At 41.2% G+C, this 19011-nt stretch overlaps 1 protein-coding gene across 2 annotated transcripts in view; it reads right to left on the minus strand.

Moving 5' to 3' along the window:
- Window positions 1-15051: 15051 nt before the first annotated feature.
- PNPT1 (polyribonucleotide nucleotidyltransferase 1) overlaps window positions 15052-19011 on the minus strand; it is a 58214-nt gene continuing 54254 nt past the window's right edge. For both annotated transcript variants that reach the window (XM_033239099.1, XM_033239100.1), the window contains exons 27-28: window positions 16603-16650; window positions 15052-15452 (exon numbers count right to left, since the gene is read on the minus strand). In XM_033239099.1, coding sequence (XP_033094990.1) covers window positions 15297-15452; window positions 16603-16650 — 204 coding nt within the window. In that variant the 3' untranslated portion in view covers window positions 15052-15296. The remainder of the gene's footprint in view (window positions 15453-16602; window positions 16651-19011) is intronic.

The raw sequence follows: 19011 nt of genomic DNA on the forward strand, positions 1-19011 counted from the left end.
TCAACTGCATAGATGTACCCCAATTTATTTAACTTATTTCTTGTATATTTGTGCCATTTCCAATGGTTTGTAATTTCAAACAATAAATGATTGTGCAAAAGTTGTTTTATGGGTGCCAATATCTTTGTAGGTTAATTTCCTAGAGCAAAGTTTTTCAACCTAAACACCATTGGCATTTGGGGCTGGATAATTTGTTGTGAGGTGCTGTCATGTGCATTATATGATGTATACTGTCCACCCCTATATATTATGAAAAATATTTCAGTGGCCAGAATCCTTTCAATGACTTAAAAGGCCCTTTTTATCCTGCTTCTGCCTACCTCTCCAGCTGCATCTTAGAACCCAAACACTCTTTTTTCAGATTCATGCCCACGCTTGCTGTAGTGTCTTTGCACAGGTATTCTCTTTGTCTGGAGCTTTCTTCCCCACCAATCATCTCCTAATAACTCCCATTTTATCTTTTAAATGTTGCCACTATTATCACTTCCTTGGAGGATCCTTCTTGGACTCCCTAACTAGTTCAAATCCCCAGGGTGTGTGTTTTTTTTTCCTTTGACAAAAGCCACATTCGAACAAATCCCCCTTGGAATGTTACGACTGCCAAAAAATCCAATTTAAACTAGTTTAAATGATAAGAGAATTTATTGGCTCACATAAATGAGAAGCCTGAAGATAAGGTGAACCTCAGGTTGATTTGATTGAGTGACTTAACAGTATCAGCAAGAACTTGATTTCCTTCTGCCTTTCAATTTTCTTTCTGCTGTCAGATTTATCCTAAGGCTTACTCCTTTTGTATCGTAAAATGGTGGCCAGGAGTTCCCCAGGTTATGTAGTTCTTTGTCCATATCAAAAGACAGTTTCTTTCACATATTTCACAGTTTCAATGTGATTAAACTAATTTAGGTCATATGTCCACCCCTAAACCTAAAGTTCTGTGTTATAGAGAATGTCAAGCACTGATTCTCTGGGGCAAATCAGGGCCTATCCCTGGAACTGGAAGTTACAATAATCCCACCTAAATCCCATGGATGTTACTCTGTGAGGTATGGGTAAAACTGATGCTAGGAATACAATCAGAGAATCCATTATATCCTATTACACACTCATAGCACCATGCACCCTTCCATTGTAGCACCTGTCATACTTGTAGCTTTATATTTATATGATTTCTGATTAATAACTGTCTTCTCATCTAGATGAAAAACCTCTATTAGTCCAGGGAACTGCTTTTTTCTCACCATTGTATCTCTAGTCTAGCATAGGGTGTCAAAAATATCAGGTTCTCAATAACCATTCAAAGAATGAAACTTTCCTTAGAAGTTTACTACTCAATTTGACATTCCCTTTAGCAGGCAATTTAACAGCTACCATATCAGACTTATATTACATCTTTGAAAATCCCAGACTGAGATTTCTAATTTCTATCTCCAGGCAGTCAGTTCTTGACACACCACTGAGTAAGAGTCATGGAATAAATCTGACCATATTATATTCCCTTGACATCTTTCAAGTGTTCCTGATTTCTTTTAGGATAAAGTTCTTTATGATGCCATTCAAAGCTCTGCATGGTTTGGTCCCTATCTGGCTTTCTATTCTCAAGAGCAAAACTATAGACTTCTGGCCTTCTTCAGGGTGATCTTTCTCTTTCAATCATAGTCCCTCTCCAACCACTCACCAAATATCAGTTTTTAGAAGTCTTTTCTCTTGCAGGGAGTAGAGAGGGGGCAGTAACAGTTCATTCAGGATTCCCCCATATCCTTCCTGGGTAAAGGTATTCTAGAAGGAGGCAGAGGAAGGAGGCTAGAGGTCCCACTGTTTGGCATTCAGGCTTTCATTTAATGCTCACTTTAGCTCTGCTTCACAATCCCCTACTATCTACTGTGACTAATGTTCTCAAGTCAAGAGTCTCTCCCATTCTAGAAAATAAATCAGGATCCTGGGATGTGGTGGTGGTGTTATAGGGGCATGTGTGGGTGAGTGTGTGGGTATGAGTGTGTGTAGGGGGGTGGCAGTCCTTTGGTTATATGGGACTGGGAAGTAGACCCAGAGCTGTAGCTGTTCTTTATGCAGGCTTTCACCCTTCCTCAAAATTTTCTGCCCTGATCCTTTCCAATTTTTTTGTGGAAATAATTAGCTCTTTTTATTTATTTATTTATTTTTTTTTGAGATGGAATCTTGCTGTGTCGCCCAGGCTGGAGTACAGTGGTGTGATCTCGGCTCACTGCAACCTCTGCCTCCCGGGTTCAAGCGATTCTCCTGCCTCAGCCTCCCGAGTAGCTGGGACTACAGGTGCCTGCCACCATGCCAGGCTAATTTTTTTTATTTTTAGTAGAGACGGGGTTTCACTGTGTTAGCCAGGATGGTTTCAATCTCCTGACCTCGTGATTCGCCTGTCTCGGCCTCCCAAAGTGCTGGGATTACAGATGTGAGCCACTGCACCCAGCCTTAGCTCTTTTGTTTCTTTAATCACCTGTAGGGGCTTTTAGATTGTGCCTTTTGCTGTTAAGTCTACTTCTACTCTTCCATCGGCTTGTCATACAACCATTTGTTGAAACTGCTTTTGCATTTTGTTTGCCTTTTGGGCTCTACACTTCTTTAAAAATTTACTTAGCTGTCAAAGAGATGACATACTGTGTATGGTTAATTTTCCATGTCTTCTGGTGTTCTAATATATTTTTATGGTTTTTAAATGTTTAGTTCTTTAATCCAGTTAGAATTTTAAAAATATATATGAAGTAGGATGATGCTAATTTACAAATTTTCCTCCAAATGGATATCCAGTTGTCTCAACATCATGTACAGAAAAAACAATCTGAAAATGCTATCTTTTCATATTATATACTAAATTTACATGCACACACATATACTTACATATATATAGGTTTGAGTCTGAATTCACTGTTTCAATTGCTGTAGTTGGTCAATTCTAGTATGATAGTTTTCATTGCTACAGTTTTGGAGTGATTGTGGGGTTATTTTTGAGACAGGGTCTGGCTATCTTGCTCAAACTGGTCTCAAACTTATGGGCTCAAGCAATCCTCCCATCTCGGCCTCCTAAAGTGATGGGATTATAGGTATGAACCACTGCACCTGGCCCTGGATTGTGTTTTGACAGTGGCCATAGAAGTTTCCACTCAGATCTTCAAGAGAAACCTACTCTGGGGACTACAGGTCACTGACGGCCTGTAGTCAGTGCCACCCCTTTGGAACTACCATGCATTCACATCAATGCCAAGTATCTCGAGTTGCCCCCAGCTAATGGCTGAGCACAGTAGGAGTACTAAACTTGTTCTTTCTTGCCCAATGCAGAACTCTAATGGGCAACTTTGGCTTGGGGAAACTTCTCATCAGCCTGGATGAGACTGTCTTAGAACTACAGTGTAGTCCAGGCTCTTTCTACCCAATATTTCCTTCTCTTCTTTTTACAGAAGTCAGGCCTGTACCACAATCTGAAGGCTCTCTGCCAATTCCTGAACCTTCCCACTTTATCCTTCACAAACATTTTCCCCAATAAATATCTTGCATGTCTAATCCCTTCTTGGCATCTGCTTCTCTGAGCACCAAAACAGATAGGTGGTTTACCAAGTGGTGCAAGAAAACAGATAGTAAGATGGGTTTTGGGGAATGGCTTATTTGGTCCCTAGCACAAAGCAGCCATTTGAGTCCTGATTTAGCCAGCAGTGACCTAGGAAAACATCCCAGAGAAGGGAAATCCTCTTGCCTGTGCAATTCAGGCATTTAAAAGATAGGGAGAATACGATGCCTACAAAGACAGCAGAGCTGGCCAATTGTTACTAAGACAATTATTGCCTTGCAGATGGATAATGAGAAACTGAGAGCACTTAAACAGTTAAAGGCTAAGTGTGGGAGCCAAGGGTCTTCTCTGGAGCTTAACAAAGAAGCTTTTATTTCCTGCAATGGAAGAGCAGAAATGGGATTTGATGGTCACAGAGCTCTAAAGATATTTGAATGCTCAGCCTAGGGAGATCCAGTATGTAGTCAGGGCCCTGGTTGGGGAAACCAGCCTGAAGCTTTGAAACATGGGATGGGTGCCCCTGAGGATTTTGGCTCTGTAGATACCTCTGGACACTCAAGAGCTTCCAGAACTGGCTCACACTTCCTAGTGAGAGCAAGCACTTCCCTCATTACAGAAAGCCCTCTTCCATAATTGTTCTCAGTTCTTCTCCTGGCTGCCAGGCCAACGTAATTGGAGTTAACATCTCAGCATAATCTGCCTAGGAAGTGTTGGCCCTGATAGGAAAGGAACGATTACACACCGAAGGAATTGAAGTAAGTTAGCATGACTATCAGGTGCCAGAGAAGCACACTTAGAATTGGATTTTAAGGGTGTTCAATTAAGGGGCCTGGAATTTAAGATGAGATAAGCAAGACTTTATGGACTTGGAGTACTTTTTTGGGACAGATTTAACCTCAGCAAGTAGTCCCGAGGTTAGCTTTTCAAAGCCTGGAAAAAGTGACGGCTTTGAAAAAGTGGAAATGAATTCACACCATGGCAGCTTTTAACTTGAGAAGACAGCTATTTATTTTGGCATACTTATGTGGTTACTGCTCACTTACTAGTCCCAATTGTTTTGTAACCACTATTTATTTATTTATCTATCTATCTATCTATCTATCTATTTATTTATAGCCTCATTCTGTTGTCTAGACTGGTGTGCAGTGGTGCACTCTTGGCTCCTTGCAACACCTATGTCTCAGGGTTAAGCCATCCTCCCACCTCAGCCTCCTAATTTTTGCATTTTTTTGTAGAGATGAGGTTTCCCCATGTCACCCAGACTGGTCTTGAACTCCTGGACTCAAGTGATCTGCCCATTTTGGCCTCCCAAAGTGTTGGGATTACAGGCGTGAGCCACCACACCGGGACTGTTTTTTTTGTTTTTTGAGATGGAGTCTTGCTCTTGTTGCCGAGGCTGGAGTACAATAGCATGATCTCAGCTCACTCCAACCTCCACCTCCCGGGTTTGAGCAATTCTCCTGCCTCAGCCTCCTGAGTAGCTGGGATTACTGGCGCCTGCCACTACACCTGGCTAATTTTTGCATTTTTAACAGAGATGGGTTTTCGCCATGTTGGCCAGGCTGGTCTTGAACTCCTGACTTTGTGATCCGCCCACCTCAGCTTCCCAGGAGTTTGAGATCAGCGCCTGGGCAACAGAGCGAGACCTCACCTCTACTAAAAAAAAAAAAAATTAACCAGGCATGGTAGTGCATGCCTGTAGTACCAGCTACTTGGGAGGCTGAGGCAGGATCCCTTGAGCCTAGGAATTCGAGCTTGTAGTAAGCTATGATTATATCACTGCCTGAGTGACAGACCCTGTCTAAAAAATAAATAGTGGTTTTTAGGTGATCATCTGCAAATATTTTTGTTCTTTCCCTGTATCCCTTTTTAATCTCATCATACTGATTAGGACATCCAGAACACTGGTGATTCTTGTTTTGTTCCTGACTTTAATGACCATGTTTCCAGTGTTGTATACATGTTTCTAATTTTTGATACATACCACTTGTGACGTTAAGGACATTTCCTGATATTCTAAACTCTCTAGGACATTAGGACATGGATATTGAATTATAAGAAATGTCTCTTTTTAGCCTGGGCAACATAGTGAGACTCTGTCTCTAAAACAACAGCAACAACAACAAAATTGGCTGCCATGCTGGTGCATACTTGTAGTCCCAGCACCTCAGAAGGCTGAGGCAGGAGGATCGCTTCAGCCCAGGAGTTTGAGGCTACAGTGAACTATGATCCTGCCACTGCACTCCAGCTTGGGCAACAGAGCAAGACCCTGTCTCTAAAAAAAAGAAAAAGAAAAACAGGACCATTTTTTGCATCTGGTGACCATGTGGTTTTCCTATAATATGACAATTTATAACTGTTCTCATAAATGATAACGATCTATAAATTTTTATGTTTGCTTTTTTTTTTTTTTTTTTTTTTGAGACGGAGTCTCGCTCTGTCGCCCAGGCTGGAGTGCGGTGGCTGGATCTCAGCTCACTGCAAGCTCCGCCTCCCGGGTTTACGCCATTCTCCTGCCTCAGCCTCCGGAGTAGCTGGGACTACAGGCGCCCGCCACCTCGCCCGGCTAAATTTTTGTATTTTTTTAGTAGAGACGGGGTTTCACCGTGTTAGCCAGGATGGTCTCGATCTCCTGACCTCGTGATCCGCCCGTCTCGGCCTCCCAAAGTGCTGGGATTACAGGCTTGAGCCACCGCGCCCGGCCATGCTTTTTTTTTTAAAATCATCTCTTCTAGGTATGAGTCCTGGGCAATTGCATTAAATTTTATAACCACAGTATTAAAAAAACTATAGTCAACAACTCAATTTTGGTTTTCATGAAACACTGGGTATTTTTCAATGCTTCCCATCCCATGCAGGATGAAGTCAGAGTCCTAAATCTCATATTCTAAACTCCCACACAATCTGACCTCTACTTACTGGCTTCTTCATCCATTGATAAAACTGTCCCTACTCTACAAACTGCCTTTCCCTTTATAATTGTCCTTTAAAGCCCAGATCAAATACTAGCTCTCTATATTGAAATCCAATTCAAATTGCACTTCTTAGAAACCTTCATTTTTCCTTCTAGTTTACCTCTTCTCTTTTTATAAAGCATGACTTTTAAAAAACCTTCATTAGAGTGCTCACCAACCTGCCTTTCATTAATTAGTAACTCTGTATTAGACTATATTTAAGTCCCTTAAGGAAACAAATTATTCTACAGCAGAGTACTGTGCTCCTAATAGGTAGTTTTAAAGTTTTTATTACATTAAAATTAATTTTATAAATTTCGGTTATACTGAAGCCTCTTGCAATGATTTGAGATATGCTTGAGATGGCAAAACTGAGGTTGCTTTAAATATTACCTCTACAAAAGTTACTTATTACCAAATTGCTTTTTAGATCATTTTATCTATATGTTGGTTGATGACTTCATACTCGTATTTAATGAGTCAGACATCTCTCTCTTTTTTTTGAGACAGGGTCTGGCTCTGCTGCTCACGACTGGAGTGCAGTGGCACAATCACAGCTCACTGCAGCCTTGCATTACCAGGCCCAAGTGATCCTCCGACCTCAGCCCTCAGCCTACCAAATAGCTAAGATTACAGGTGTGTACCACCATGCCAGGCTAATTTTTGTATTTTCTGTAGAACGAGGTGTGACCACTTGGCCCAAGCTGGTACTGAACTCCTGGGCTCAAGTGATCCACCCACCTTGGCCTCTCAAAGTGCTGGGATTACAAGCCACCACACCCAGGCCATCTTTCTCTTTAAAACTATTTTGTTCATTGGCCAGGTGCGGTGGCTCACACCAGTAATCCCAGCACTTTGGGAGGCCGAGGCGGGAAGATCACGAGGTCAAGAGATTGAGATCATCCTGGCCAACATGGTGAAACCCCATCTCTACTAAAAACACAAAAATTAGCTGGGCATGGTGGTGTGCACCTGTAGTCCCAGCTACTCGGGAGGCTGAGGCAGGAGAATCCCCGAACCTAGGAGGCGGAGGCTGCAGTGAGCCGAGATCACACCACTGCACTCCAGGCTGGCGACAGAGTGAGACTCCATCTTAAAAACAAAAACAAAAACAAAAAAACCCCTATTTTGTCCCTTTTAGTTTCTATTTATGTAACAGATCCTATTGTCCTCACACTCCTCAGGCTGAAATCCTTAGTCATAACTGCTTCTCTCTTTCCTCCACCTTCTACTCACTCCCCGTTTCATCTGGGTCAAATCCATCCATTATCCCTTATATTTGCTCTGCAACATCTTGGTATGTGCCCAGCCCACTTTTTCTGAGTACACTCTCTTCTGAGAAGTAAGCTCTTGGTAATTGCCTGACTAGTTGCTTATACCAGGTTTAGGGTTACCAGATTTAGCAAATAAAAATATAGACAATCGTCTGATCGGTTGCTTATATCTGGCTTATGGTTACCAGACTTAGCAAATAAAAATATAGGACACTCAGTTAAATTATTTGAATTTCAGATAAACAAGGAATAATCTTTTAGTGTTACATGGGACCTACACTGAACATCTGTTTATCTGTAATTGCAATTTAATTTGGCATCATTTTATCTGGCAATCTCAGGCAGGTTTAACACCTTTCCCAAGCTGAGCTTCTCATTTCCTCCAAAAGAACACAACCTTAAGGACAGGTAACATCCTGTGGGACAGCCATCCTTTGCCCTGTGCTGAAGAAACAGGTTTGCAGAGAATAAAAACAAACAAATAAATAAACATTTAAAAAAGCAGTTGCGTGAAAAGAAGCACAAAAGAGAGACCATGAGACTCCATAATTAAGCAGAGACGAACTGCCCTAGTTCTTAGTGGCTTGTTAGTCCTCATTCCAGTCTTCCCCAGGGTGTGACTTGGCTTCCATAAAATAAACTCACGGTCCCGTGATCATTTTCCCTCTTTGCTTTAGCAAGAAGCTTCAACTAAAATAGCTCTCCTCTCATTTCCACTGTCTACCACTCTAGTCTCAACTCTCATGAGTCTGAAATTTTGCAAAAGCCTGATAAACTTGTCACATGATTCCAGTGTCTACCCATTCCTTGTAAGTAACCAAGATATTCTTGCCTGATTAAATGCTTTGAAAATATCATCTTGGGCCGGGCGCAGTAGCTCACGCCTGTAAGCCCAGCACTTCGGGAGGCCGAGGCAGGCGGATCACTTGATGTCATGAGTTTGAGACCAGCCTGGCCAATATGGTGGAACCCCGTCTCTAATAAAAATACAAACATTAGCCGGGTGTGGTGCTAGTCCCAGCTACTCGGGAGGCAGAGGCAGGAAAACAGCTTGAACCCAGGAGGCGGAGGCTGCAGTGAGCCAAGATCATGCCACTGCACTCCAGCCTGGGCGACAGAGTGAGACTCCATCTCAAAAAAAAAAAAAAAAAGAAAATACCATCTTGTACTGGCCATCTCTTGTTTCATACTCATTAATAAACTTTGCTTTCTAATTTCGGTGAAGAACAAGCACAAGATTAAGGAGTAAGACTATGTGAAATTGGGTTATAAATTGAAAGGCTGTTGTATCTTGTAAACATACAAAGCAATGCCAAGTGAAAATGAAGTTGTTAGTCCCTCTATCTAGAATTCTTTCCCAAATAGCTGCACATCTTTTTCCTCTGCTTCATTTAAATCTGTGTTCAACTGTTATCTACTCAGAGAAGACATTCTGGATCATTTCATATTAAATAGTAACTTTTATCATTGTATCCCTTTAACCAGTTGTTTTTCTTTAAGGTACCTACCACTACCTGACATGTTGCATACAGTTAAGTCCTTACTTAATGTCTTCAATAGGTTCTTGCAAACTGTAACTCTAAGATAAACTACATAAAATGAAACCAAATTTACCACAGGCTAATTGATACAAACAAGAGTTAAGATCCTATGGCACATTTCTGGTCAAAAAAATATTACCAAACTTGCAAATAAAGACCAAAACATTTCTAATGTTAAATTAAACACTGAAGTAAATGTGAGCTAGACAACATTTAAGAAAGATGAATAAAAACAAGATGATTTATCAAATTACAACAGTTCAGGGTTTTGGGTGGTTGGAGCCCATCCTGGCAGCTCAGGGTGCCAGGTGGGAACTGATACTGGACAGGACAGCCATCCCATTGCACGGCGCACTCACACACACATCCACATTCACTCAGACTGGGCAACAAGAGCAAAACTCCGTCTCAAAACAAACAAACAAACAAACGAAATGAAATAAATTGTCTCAGGTATTTCTTTTTTCTTTTTTGAGATGGAGTCTCCCCCTGTCACCCAGGCTGGAGTGCAGTGGCACGATCTCCGCTCACTGCAACCTGTCTCCCAGGTTCAAGCGATTCTCCTGCCTCAGCCTCCCGAGTAGCTGGGATTACAGGCGTGCATCACTACGCCCGGCTAATTTTTGTGTGTTTCTTTTTTTAGTAAGACAGGGTTTCACCATGTTGGCCAGGCTGGTCTCAAATCCCTGACCTCAGGTGATCCACTTGCCTTGGCCTCCCAAAGTGTTGGGATTACAGGTGTGAGCCACCGTGCCCGACCTCAGGTATTTCTTTATAGGAATGCAAGAATGGACTAATACACTCCTGCAGGCACAGGAAAAAGTGCAGACTCCACACAGACAATAGGCTTGGTCAGGGATCAATGTTTTGTTTCCCTCTCAACATTGTAATGCAAATGATGTTGAAAAAAAACATTATTCAAGGACCTGCTGTATCCTAATTTGCTGTCAATTTCCAAACTCTAGAATGTGAGCATTGGAACTTTAGCTGTTTTGTCTGTTTTTGTTATTTTGAGATGGAGTCTTGCTGTGTTGCCCAGGCTGGAGTACAGTGGCATGATCTCGACTCACTGTAACCTCTGCCTCCCAGGTTCAAGTGATTTTCCTGCTTCAGCCTCCCGAGTAGCTAAAACTACAGGCATGTGCCACCATGCCTGGCTAATTTTTGTATTTCTAGTAGAGACAGGGTTTCTCCATGTTGGCCAGACTGGTCTCGAGCTCCTGACCTCAGGCAATCCACCCGCCTCAGCCTCCCAAAGTGCTGGGATTACAGGTGTGAGCCACTGTGCCAGGCCTAACTTAGGTGTTTTATTTACTGACACATCCCCTGCATACCTTATAATGCCTGGCACATGTTAAATGATGAATAAAAACAATGTTATGCTTGGCTGAACTGAACTAAGAAAGATATTTATGCTTTCATTTTAGATCCAAGAATGTAAGATATTCTGTAAGAGAAGAAAAAATGATTGTATAAAAACTGCACTGTGATAGAACAATAACTACAGGCATGTGCCACCATGCCTGGCTAATTTTTGTATTTCTAGTAGAGTGTATGTGTGCTTGTGTGTCAAAACAAAAGTTATGGGAAAAATGTCTTGTAAGTACTTGTATTGAGCTAACCACCAAAGATGGCATTCAATTTGATCTGGGTCACTATAAATTAGAGTTTCCAGCATATAATATAGCTGTCATAGAACAACTTCACTGGGGCCAGGCGCAGTGGCTCATGCCTGTAATCCCAGCACTTTGGGAGGCCAAGGCAGCCAGATCACGAGGTCAGGAGATCAAGACCATCCCGGCTAACACGGTGAATCCCTGTCTCTACTAAAAAATACAAAAAAAAAAAAAAATTAGCCAAGAGTTTTGGCAGGCACCTATAGTTCCAGCTACAGAGGCTCAGTCAGGAGAATGGCATGAACCCGGGAGGCGGAGCTTGCAGTGAGCCAAGATTGCACCACTGCACTCCAGCCTGGCAACAGAGTGAGACTCCGTCTCAAAAAAAAAAAAAAAAAAAAAAAAAAGAAAGACAGAAAAAGAAAATCTTCATTGGAAAGTAGAGAAAACTACCAACATTTAAATGAAAACAAAAATATGAAAAGTTCAGACATAAAGTGTAGGCTCCTGGTTTAAGCAGAAATGGGGTTCTTTTGGTGGTCTGCAGTTAGTAAGCTATATTTGTACTTTATGTCACTACAGGTTTCTGGAGTTTGTTTAAGAACTGGCTTCATTTTCCATATTAGGTGTGGGGAAAAGAATGAGAGATCAGCTTGTTACCATGTCTATATAGAAGGAAGTAGACACAAAAGACTCCATTTAGTTCTGTATTTGAGATGCTGTTAATCTGTGACCTTACTTTCAACTTTGTCCTTGCAAGAGACATGTGTGAAGGTGATTTAAGGTTAAAAGGATTTTGGGCTGTGTAGAATGTGCTTTGTTAAACAAGTGCCTAAAGGCTGCTTGTGGTTAAAAGTCATCACCATTCTCTTAAATCTCAAGAAAGAGAAAAACATTTGTCTCCTGCCCCTCCCTGGGCAATGGAGGAGAAACCGCCTTTAGGAATAAGGTGGGACTTGCTGGAGCAATACTGCTAAAAGGTTTATGGAGATGTCGCATATACATCTCAAGGCACAGCATTTTCCTTTAAACTTGTTCATATTACAAGGATTTTTTCATATGTCTTACTGCCGATTTCCTCCCTACAATAATCCTATTGTCCAGCCACTCCCTTATCCTTTTAATGACTAAGATAATTCTCAATAAATACTAAGGGAACTCAGAGGCCGGGGCCGGCGTGGGTCCTCTGTAAGCTGAGCGCCGGTCCCCTGGGCCCCGCTTTCCTTTCTCTACACTTTGTCTCTGTGTTTTATTCCTTTTCTCAAGTCTTTCGTTTCCACCTAACGAGAAACACCCACAAGTGTGGAGGGGCAGGCCACCCCTTCAATTAGGAGTTAGGAGTTCCTTTGAAAAAGAACAGAAAAGTTAAGAAAAACATAAATTGCAATTTTGAAATTCTACCATTAAGGATGATATCTTAAAGTAAGAATTATGTCTTAGAAAGCAGAAGTGAGAATAAAAACTTTTGTTACTGTGATTAAATAATAGTCTATCAATTGTAGAAAGCAAATAAATTTAATCTTTCATTTTCAATTAATCTTTAATATTTCAGAAAGTATATCAACATTGCCTAACATGCTGTTTTACACACAATAGATATATAATCAATGTTCATTAACTTAAAAATCTTTGGTTTAGCCAGCTAAATTTGTAATATATTATGAACTAGTTTACCCTGAATCATGAGTTCACCTATTTGTTGTTATCTTTTTTTCTCAAGACGAGTCTTGCTCTGTCGCCCAGGCTGGAGCACAATGATGCAATCTCGGCTCACTGCAACCTCCGTCTCCCAGGCTCAAGTGATTTTCCTGCCTCAGCCTCCCAAGTAGCTAGGATTACAGGCACCCACCACCATGCCCTGCTAATTTTTGTATTTGTAGTAGAGATGGGGTTTTACTCTGTTGGCCAGGCCGGTCTTGAATTCCTGACCTGAGGTAATTCACCCACCCTGGCCTCCCAAAGTGTTGGAATTACAGGCCTGAGCCACCGTGCCCAGCATTTTTTTTTTCTTTTTTTGAGATTGAGTTTCACTTTTTTTGCCCAGGCTGGAGTGCACTGGTGCAATCTCAGCTCACTGCAACCTCCGCCTCCCAGGTTCAAGAGATTCTCCTGCCTCAGCCTCCTGAGTAGGTGGGATTACAGGCGCCCACCACCACACCTGGCTAATTTTTGTATTTTTAGTAGAGACGGGGTTTCGCCACGTTGGCCATTCTGGTCTCGAACTCCTGACCTCAGGTGATCTACTTGCCTTAGCCTCCCAAAGTGTTGGGATTACAAGTGTGAGCCACCACGTCTGGCCAGATTTACCTACATTTTTGTGATATTTAAAATTTTTTTAGAGATGGAGTCCTGCTATGTTGCCCAGGCTGGAGTACAGTAGCTATTCACAGGTATGATTGTTGCACACTACAGTGTCGAACTTCTGGGCTCTAGTGATCTTCCCACCTCAGCCTTCCAAATAGCTGGGACTACAGGCACGTACCACTAAATCTAGTGTATTTTTATAAGATTTTTAAAAAGGATTACACATTCTAAATTATGACGTCCACATACCATTTACTTTTGTGTGGAATTATAAGGTGATATTTTAAATGATGGGAATGAACAACTTGACATGTGTATCAGTAACCTCTAAACATCTATTTCAAACACCTATTAACCGAAAGTCATGATCCTCCAGCTCTTATACTAAGAACTTCCATACATTAGAGCAATATACATATTCAAAATGACCTAGTTCAATTTGACAAGTAAATTATTTATTTATTATTATTTTTTTGAGACGGAGTTTTGCTCTTGTTGCCCAAGCTGGAGTGCAATGGCGTGATCTCAGCTCACTGCAACCTCTGCCCCCTGGGTTCAAGGGATTCTCCTGCCTCAGCCTCCTGAGTAGCTGGCATTACAGGTGTGCGCCACCACACCCGGCTAATCTTTGCATTTTTAGTAGAGACAGGGTTTCACCGTGTTAGCCAAGATGGTCTCGATCTCTTGACCTCATGATCTGCCCGCCTCGGCCTCCCAAAGTACTGGGATTACAGCCATGAGCCACCACGCCCAGCCAATAATTTTTCTATGTTTAGGTAAATTTGAAAAATATACATCATTACTACCACATTCATCCTAGTTAGAATCTCATCTTTATTCCACTATGTTTATGATTCAGTAACAAGTTTGAAAGGCATCATATTATTAAAAGTGTAGGCCGGGCGCGGTGGCTCAAGCCTGTAATCCCAGCACTTTGGGAGGCCGAGGCGGGTGGATCACGAGGTCAGGAGATCGAGACCCTCCTGGCTAACACGGTGAAACCCCGTCTCTACTAAAAATACAAAAAACTAGCCGGGCGCGGTGGCGGGCGCCTGTAGTCCCAGCTACTCGGAGGCTGAGGCGGGAGAATGGCGGGAACCCGGGAGGCGGAGCTTGCAGTGAGCCGAGATTGCACCACTGCACTCCAGCCTGGGCGACAGAGCGAGACTCCGTCTCAAAAAAAATAAAAATAAAAATAAAAAAAAATAAAAGTGTATCAGATTAGCTCCCTCAACTCACTATATCTAGTAACTGTTCTGATGAAATAGGCACTGGCTTTGAATATGGCCTGTTCCAGTTTGTGAACCATTGTAGACAAGTAAATTTGTTACGCAAAGAGGTGAGCCGTAGGATGATTGAGGGTAAATTGTCACTACTATATATAAAGAAGAAAAATATGCGGCCGGGCGCGGTGGCTCAAGCCTGTAATCCCAGCACTTTGGGAGGCCGAGACGGGCGGAGCACGAGGTCGGGAGATCGAGATCATCCTGGCTAACACGGTGAAACCCAGTCTCTACTAAAAAATGCAAAAAAATTAGCCGGGCATGGTGGCGGGCGCCTGTAGTCCCAGCTGCTTGGGAGGCTGAGGCAGGAGAATGGCATGAACCTGGGAGGCGGAGCTTGCAGTGAGCTGAGATCCGGCCATTGCACTCCAGCCTGGGCGACAGAGCAAGACTCCGTCTCAAAAAAAAAAAAAAGAAAGAAAGAAAGAAAAGAAAAGAAAAATAAAATGTAGGAAGAGATCTGTTAGAATAACATATATGACATATTCTATCTAAGTTTTTCATATATTTCGGAATTATAGAAACAAAAGTATGTAATCTTTTCTAAGATATATAAATGACTTCTTTTTAACAATAAATATTTTTTGATTTATAATGTAAATAAGATTAAACGAATATGGCTTACTCTTGAATTTAAAAAATGGCACGTGTAAATGAGCATTTTAGTACACATAATTAGAATGTATTGATATTACATATAAATCTACACAATGGAAGATACTACTAAAATGTTGCTCTGCAACACATCACCCTAGGCAAAATAGAATTCTAGAATTCTCTTTAAAAAAATCACTGAGAATTAGATGATGACTGTGAAATAGTTTCTCCCATTACAATACTATTTCTGTCATTCAAAGTTCTGACCACAGTTGTAGCTGGCGACTGAAGCACTTTACGAGAAAGCCTCATTCTTCCATCGGCTGGATCACGTCCAAAGTATTTCACCTGTGTTAAAGAAACAGCTCTTCCTTTAAAGTTATAGCACATTGAGTGACATCTAAATAGACATTTAAATTTACATGGTCCAAATAAGGCAATGATTGTTTTTACTTGTTCACTGAAAGCATAGTTCAGTGCTAAGTGGAGGTATACACTTAATATATATAAGTAGTTATTATAAAAAAAGAAAAGAGACAGGGGCAATTAGTTGTTCAACTATGATCTGTCATTGAATTAATCTGTGCCTTTTTATTCTCACCAGGCCAAGTCCTTACACTGGGGGAATAGTCACAGACATAGTGAATGATTCTAGGCAAGGGCTTTGTGAGCCTAATTGTGCTATATACTATACAGGATTATACTTAGGTCACTTGGATTTTCACTACTGCTCAAAGGACCGTCACATTAGTGTTTATTTGGCTTCACCTTGGAAAATGAAAGGGAGAAATGCAGAAGGTTTAAAGTTCCTTCTGATATGAAAACAACAACAACAATAAAGAAACCCAAAAATCAACCTTATACAGAGATATTATATCTTAGCACTCATCCTCCCCTGGAGGCTACTTGGACAGTAAGACCACAGATTGGGAATAAACCAGAAGCCTTAGTTACTCAGGTCATGGGTATTAGTCATAAGTGAAAGAGAATGTGGTGGAGCCAGAAAAAACAGACTGGCAATGACTTCTTTCATTCACTCATAAAGGACTCCAAAGAAAGGGCCAATTTTGTTATACGAATTCTATGCCTGAATAACATGGCTCTTACCAGGCTCAAAAACTTGAAGTTTTAAGTAGTGGGGAAACAAAGTCTCACCTCCTCAAAGATGACATTCAAGGATTTCAACAAGTTACCTCATCAGAGTTCTTATGTCAGTCTCCAAATCGTGGAGTCTGCATAGCTAACACTGACATGCTCATGTATTTTTTAAATGCACTAAGGGTGACTACCATTTTGGCCAAGCTGCAATCTCCTTCAGGGAAAGAATTGTGTCTTAAATCCTTAATGAGTCTGTTCAAGCAGCTCTAAGATTAAAAATGAAGTACTGCATATAAATAAAAAACCTCATAGATGGTGACTCTTTCAACTTTTTGAAAAAAATAATGGAAGCTTCAAGAACAATTTACAACTTTAAGGCTAAAAGGTGGAATACAAGTACCTGAATTTCTTGGCCAACTTCTAATCCTAGGGCAGTAGGATGTTTAATCTGAAAAAAAAAAAAAAAACATGTTAATCTATTAGTTGTTGTGCATAATTACATAGTGCCCACGGAGGTACACATTTTTTTCTCAAGCTTTATTCATTTTTCTGATTAAACAAATCAGTTAGTGGCCAGGTGTGGTGGCTCACACCTGTAATCCCAGCACTTTGGGAGGCCGAGGCAAGTGGATCAGGAGGTCAGGAGATTCAGACCATTCTGGTTAACATGTTGAAACTCCGTCTCTATTAAAAACACAAAAAAAGTAGCCGGGCGTGGTGGCGGGCGCCTGTAGTCCCAGCTACTCAGGAGGCTAAGCAGGAGAATGGCCTGAACCCGGGAGGCAGAGCTTGCAGTGAACCGAGATTGCGCCACTGCACTCCAGCCTGGGTGACAAAGCAAGACTCCATCTCAAAACAAAACAAAAAAATCAGTTAGCCAGGCATGGCGGCTCATGGCTGTAATCCCAGCACTTTGGGAGGCCGGGACGGGCAGATCCCTTGAGCTCAGGAGTTCGAAACCAGTCTGACCAACATGGTGAAACCCTATCTCTACTAAAAATACAAAAACTAGCTGGGTGTGGTGGCACACACCTGTACTCCCAGCTACTCGGGAGGCTGAGGCAGGAGAATTGCCTGAATCTGGGAGGCAGAGGTTGCAGTGAGCTGAGATTGTGCCACTGCATTCCAGCCTGGGCAACAGAGTGAGACTGTCTTAAAAAAAAAAAAAAAATCAGTTAATTATAAGGATTTAAAATATAGATGTATTAAGAACATAAAAATTATCCAAAACAGGCTGGGTACAGTGGCTCACACCTGTAGTCCCAGAAGTTTGGGAGGCTGAGGTGGAAGGACTGCTTAAACCAGACTGGGCAACATGAAGAAACCCCATCTCTACAAAAAATACAAAAAAATTAGCCGGGTGTAGTGGCTTGGGCCTAGGGTCCCAGCCCCTCCAGAGGCTAAGGTGGGAGAATCACTTGAGCCTGGGAGGCTGAGGCTGTAGTGAGCTGTGATCGTGCCACTATACTCCAGCCTGGGTGACAGAGCAAGACCCTGTCTCAAAAACCTCTCAAGTTGTAGATAACTACTGCTAACATTCCAATGAGTATCCCTTCAGATGTCTATTTAGTGTATGTGTAATGCATTTATAAAAATGGACCCGCTGTGCTTATTGTATATCTTAAGGACATCTTTTTTATTTTTATTTTTATTTTTTTGAGATGGAGTCTTACTCTGTCATCCAGGCTGCAGTGCAGTGGCATGATCTCCGCTCACTGCAACCTCCTCCTCCTAGGTTCAAGAGTTTCTCCTGCCTCAGCCTCCCAAGTAGCTGGGATTACAGGTGCATGCCACCGTGCCCAGCTAATTTTTTGTATGTTTAGTAGAGATGGGGGTCTGCCATGTTGGCCAGGCTGGTCTCAAACTCCTGACCTAAAGTGATCTGTCCACCTCAGCCTCCCAAAGTGCTGCGCTTACAGGCGTGAGCCACTGCGCCCGGCCCAAGGGCATCTTTTCATATCAGTAAATTGAGCATTACTGTTAAGTTTCAAACTATATAATTTATTTAAACAATCACCTAAAGACAATAATTTGTTTTAAATTCCGGTGTTGCAAATGTTAATGACTGATGAATACAGGAGAAATATATGAGGGTTTAGTGTATTATTCTTTCAACTTTTTTGTACATTAAAAACTTTTCAAAATAAAAAGGTGAAAAAAAAAATAAGCTGTAGTGTAGCACAGATCATGAATTCACCTACTCTAATTATCCTCTCCAAACAAAATCCTACAATGTCTAGGTCCATAGACATTTACCAAACAACCTCTAAAAAGTTTGTCCCAATTCACACCCCCATCAACAGTATATGAAAATGTCCATCTTTTCTCTTATACACACTGAGAATTTTAAACTATCTGAAAGTTAAAACTGATATATTAATTTCGTTTGCATTTCAAAAATTGCTGTTGATATTAAATATCTTGGTCGGCTTTTTATAAAAATAATTTGTTCATGTTCTTTACTTATTTTTCTATTGATATTCATCATTCTTACTGATTTATAAAAGCCCTTTGTAAATTAAGCTTCTGTCCTATGTTATAAGCATTTTTCCTTTAGGTTGCTGATTATCTCTTAACCTTATTGAAATTTTTGCCATATAATTAAAAAATTATGGGGTCAAATTTTATAAATTTATTTACCTTTTTGGCTTTGATATCATGTTGAGGAGTTCTTCAGTACTAATTTTATTAAAACATCCAATTTTCTTCTAGTAAACTCTCCTGCCCCAACAAGATTATCTTTTCTCACCACCTTTTTTAAAAAGCACATTTAGCTATTTGATCCAGACAGTATTTTGGTATAAAAATG

This window comes from Trachypithecus francoisi, unplaced genomic scaffold (assembly GCF_009764315.1).
Source record: "Trachypithecus francoisi isolate TF-2019V2 unplaced genomic scaffold, Tfra_2.0 Lachesis_group17, whole genome shotgun sequence".
Classification (NCBI taxonomy): domain Eukaryota; kingdom Metazoa; phylum Chordata; class Mammalia; order Primates; family Cercopithecidae; genus Trachypithecus; species Trachypithecus francoisi.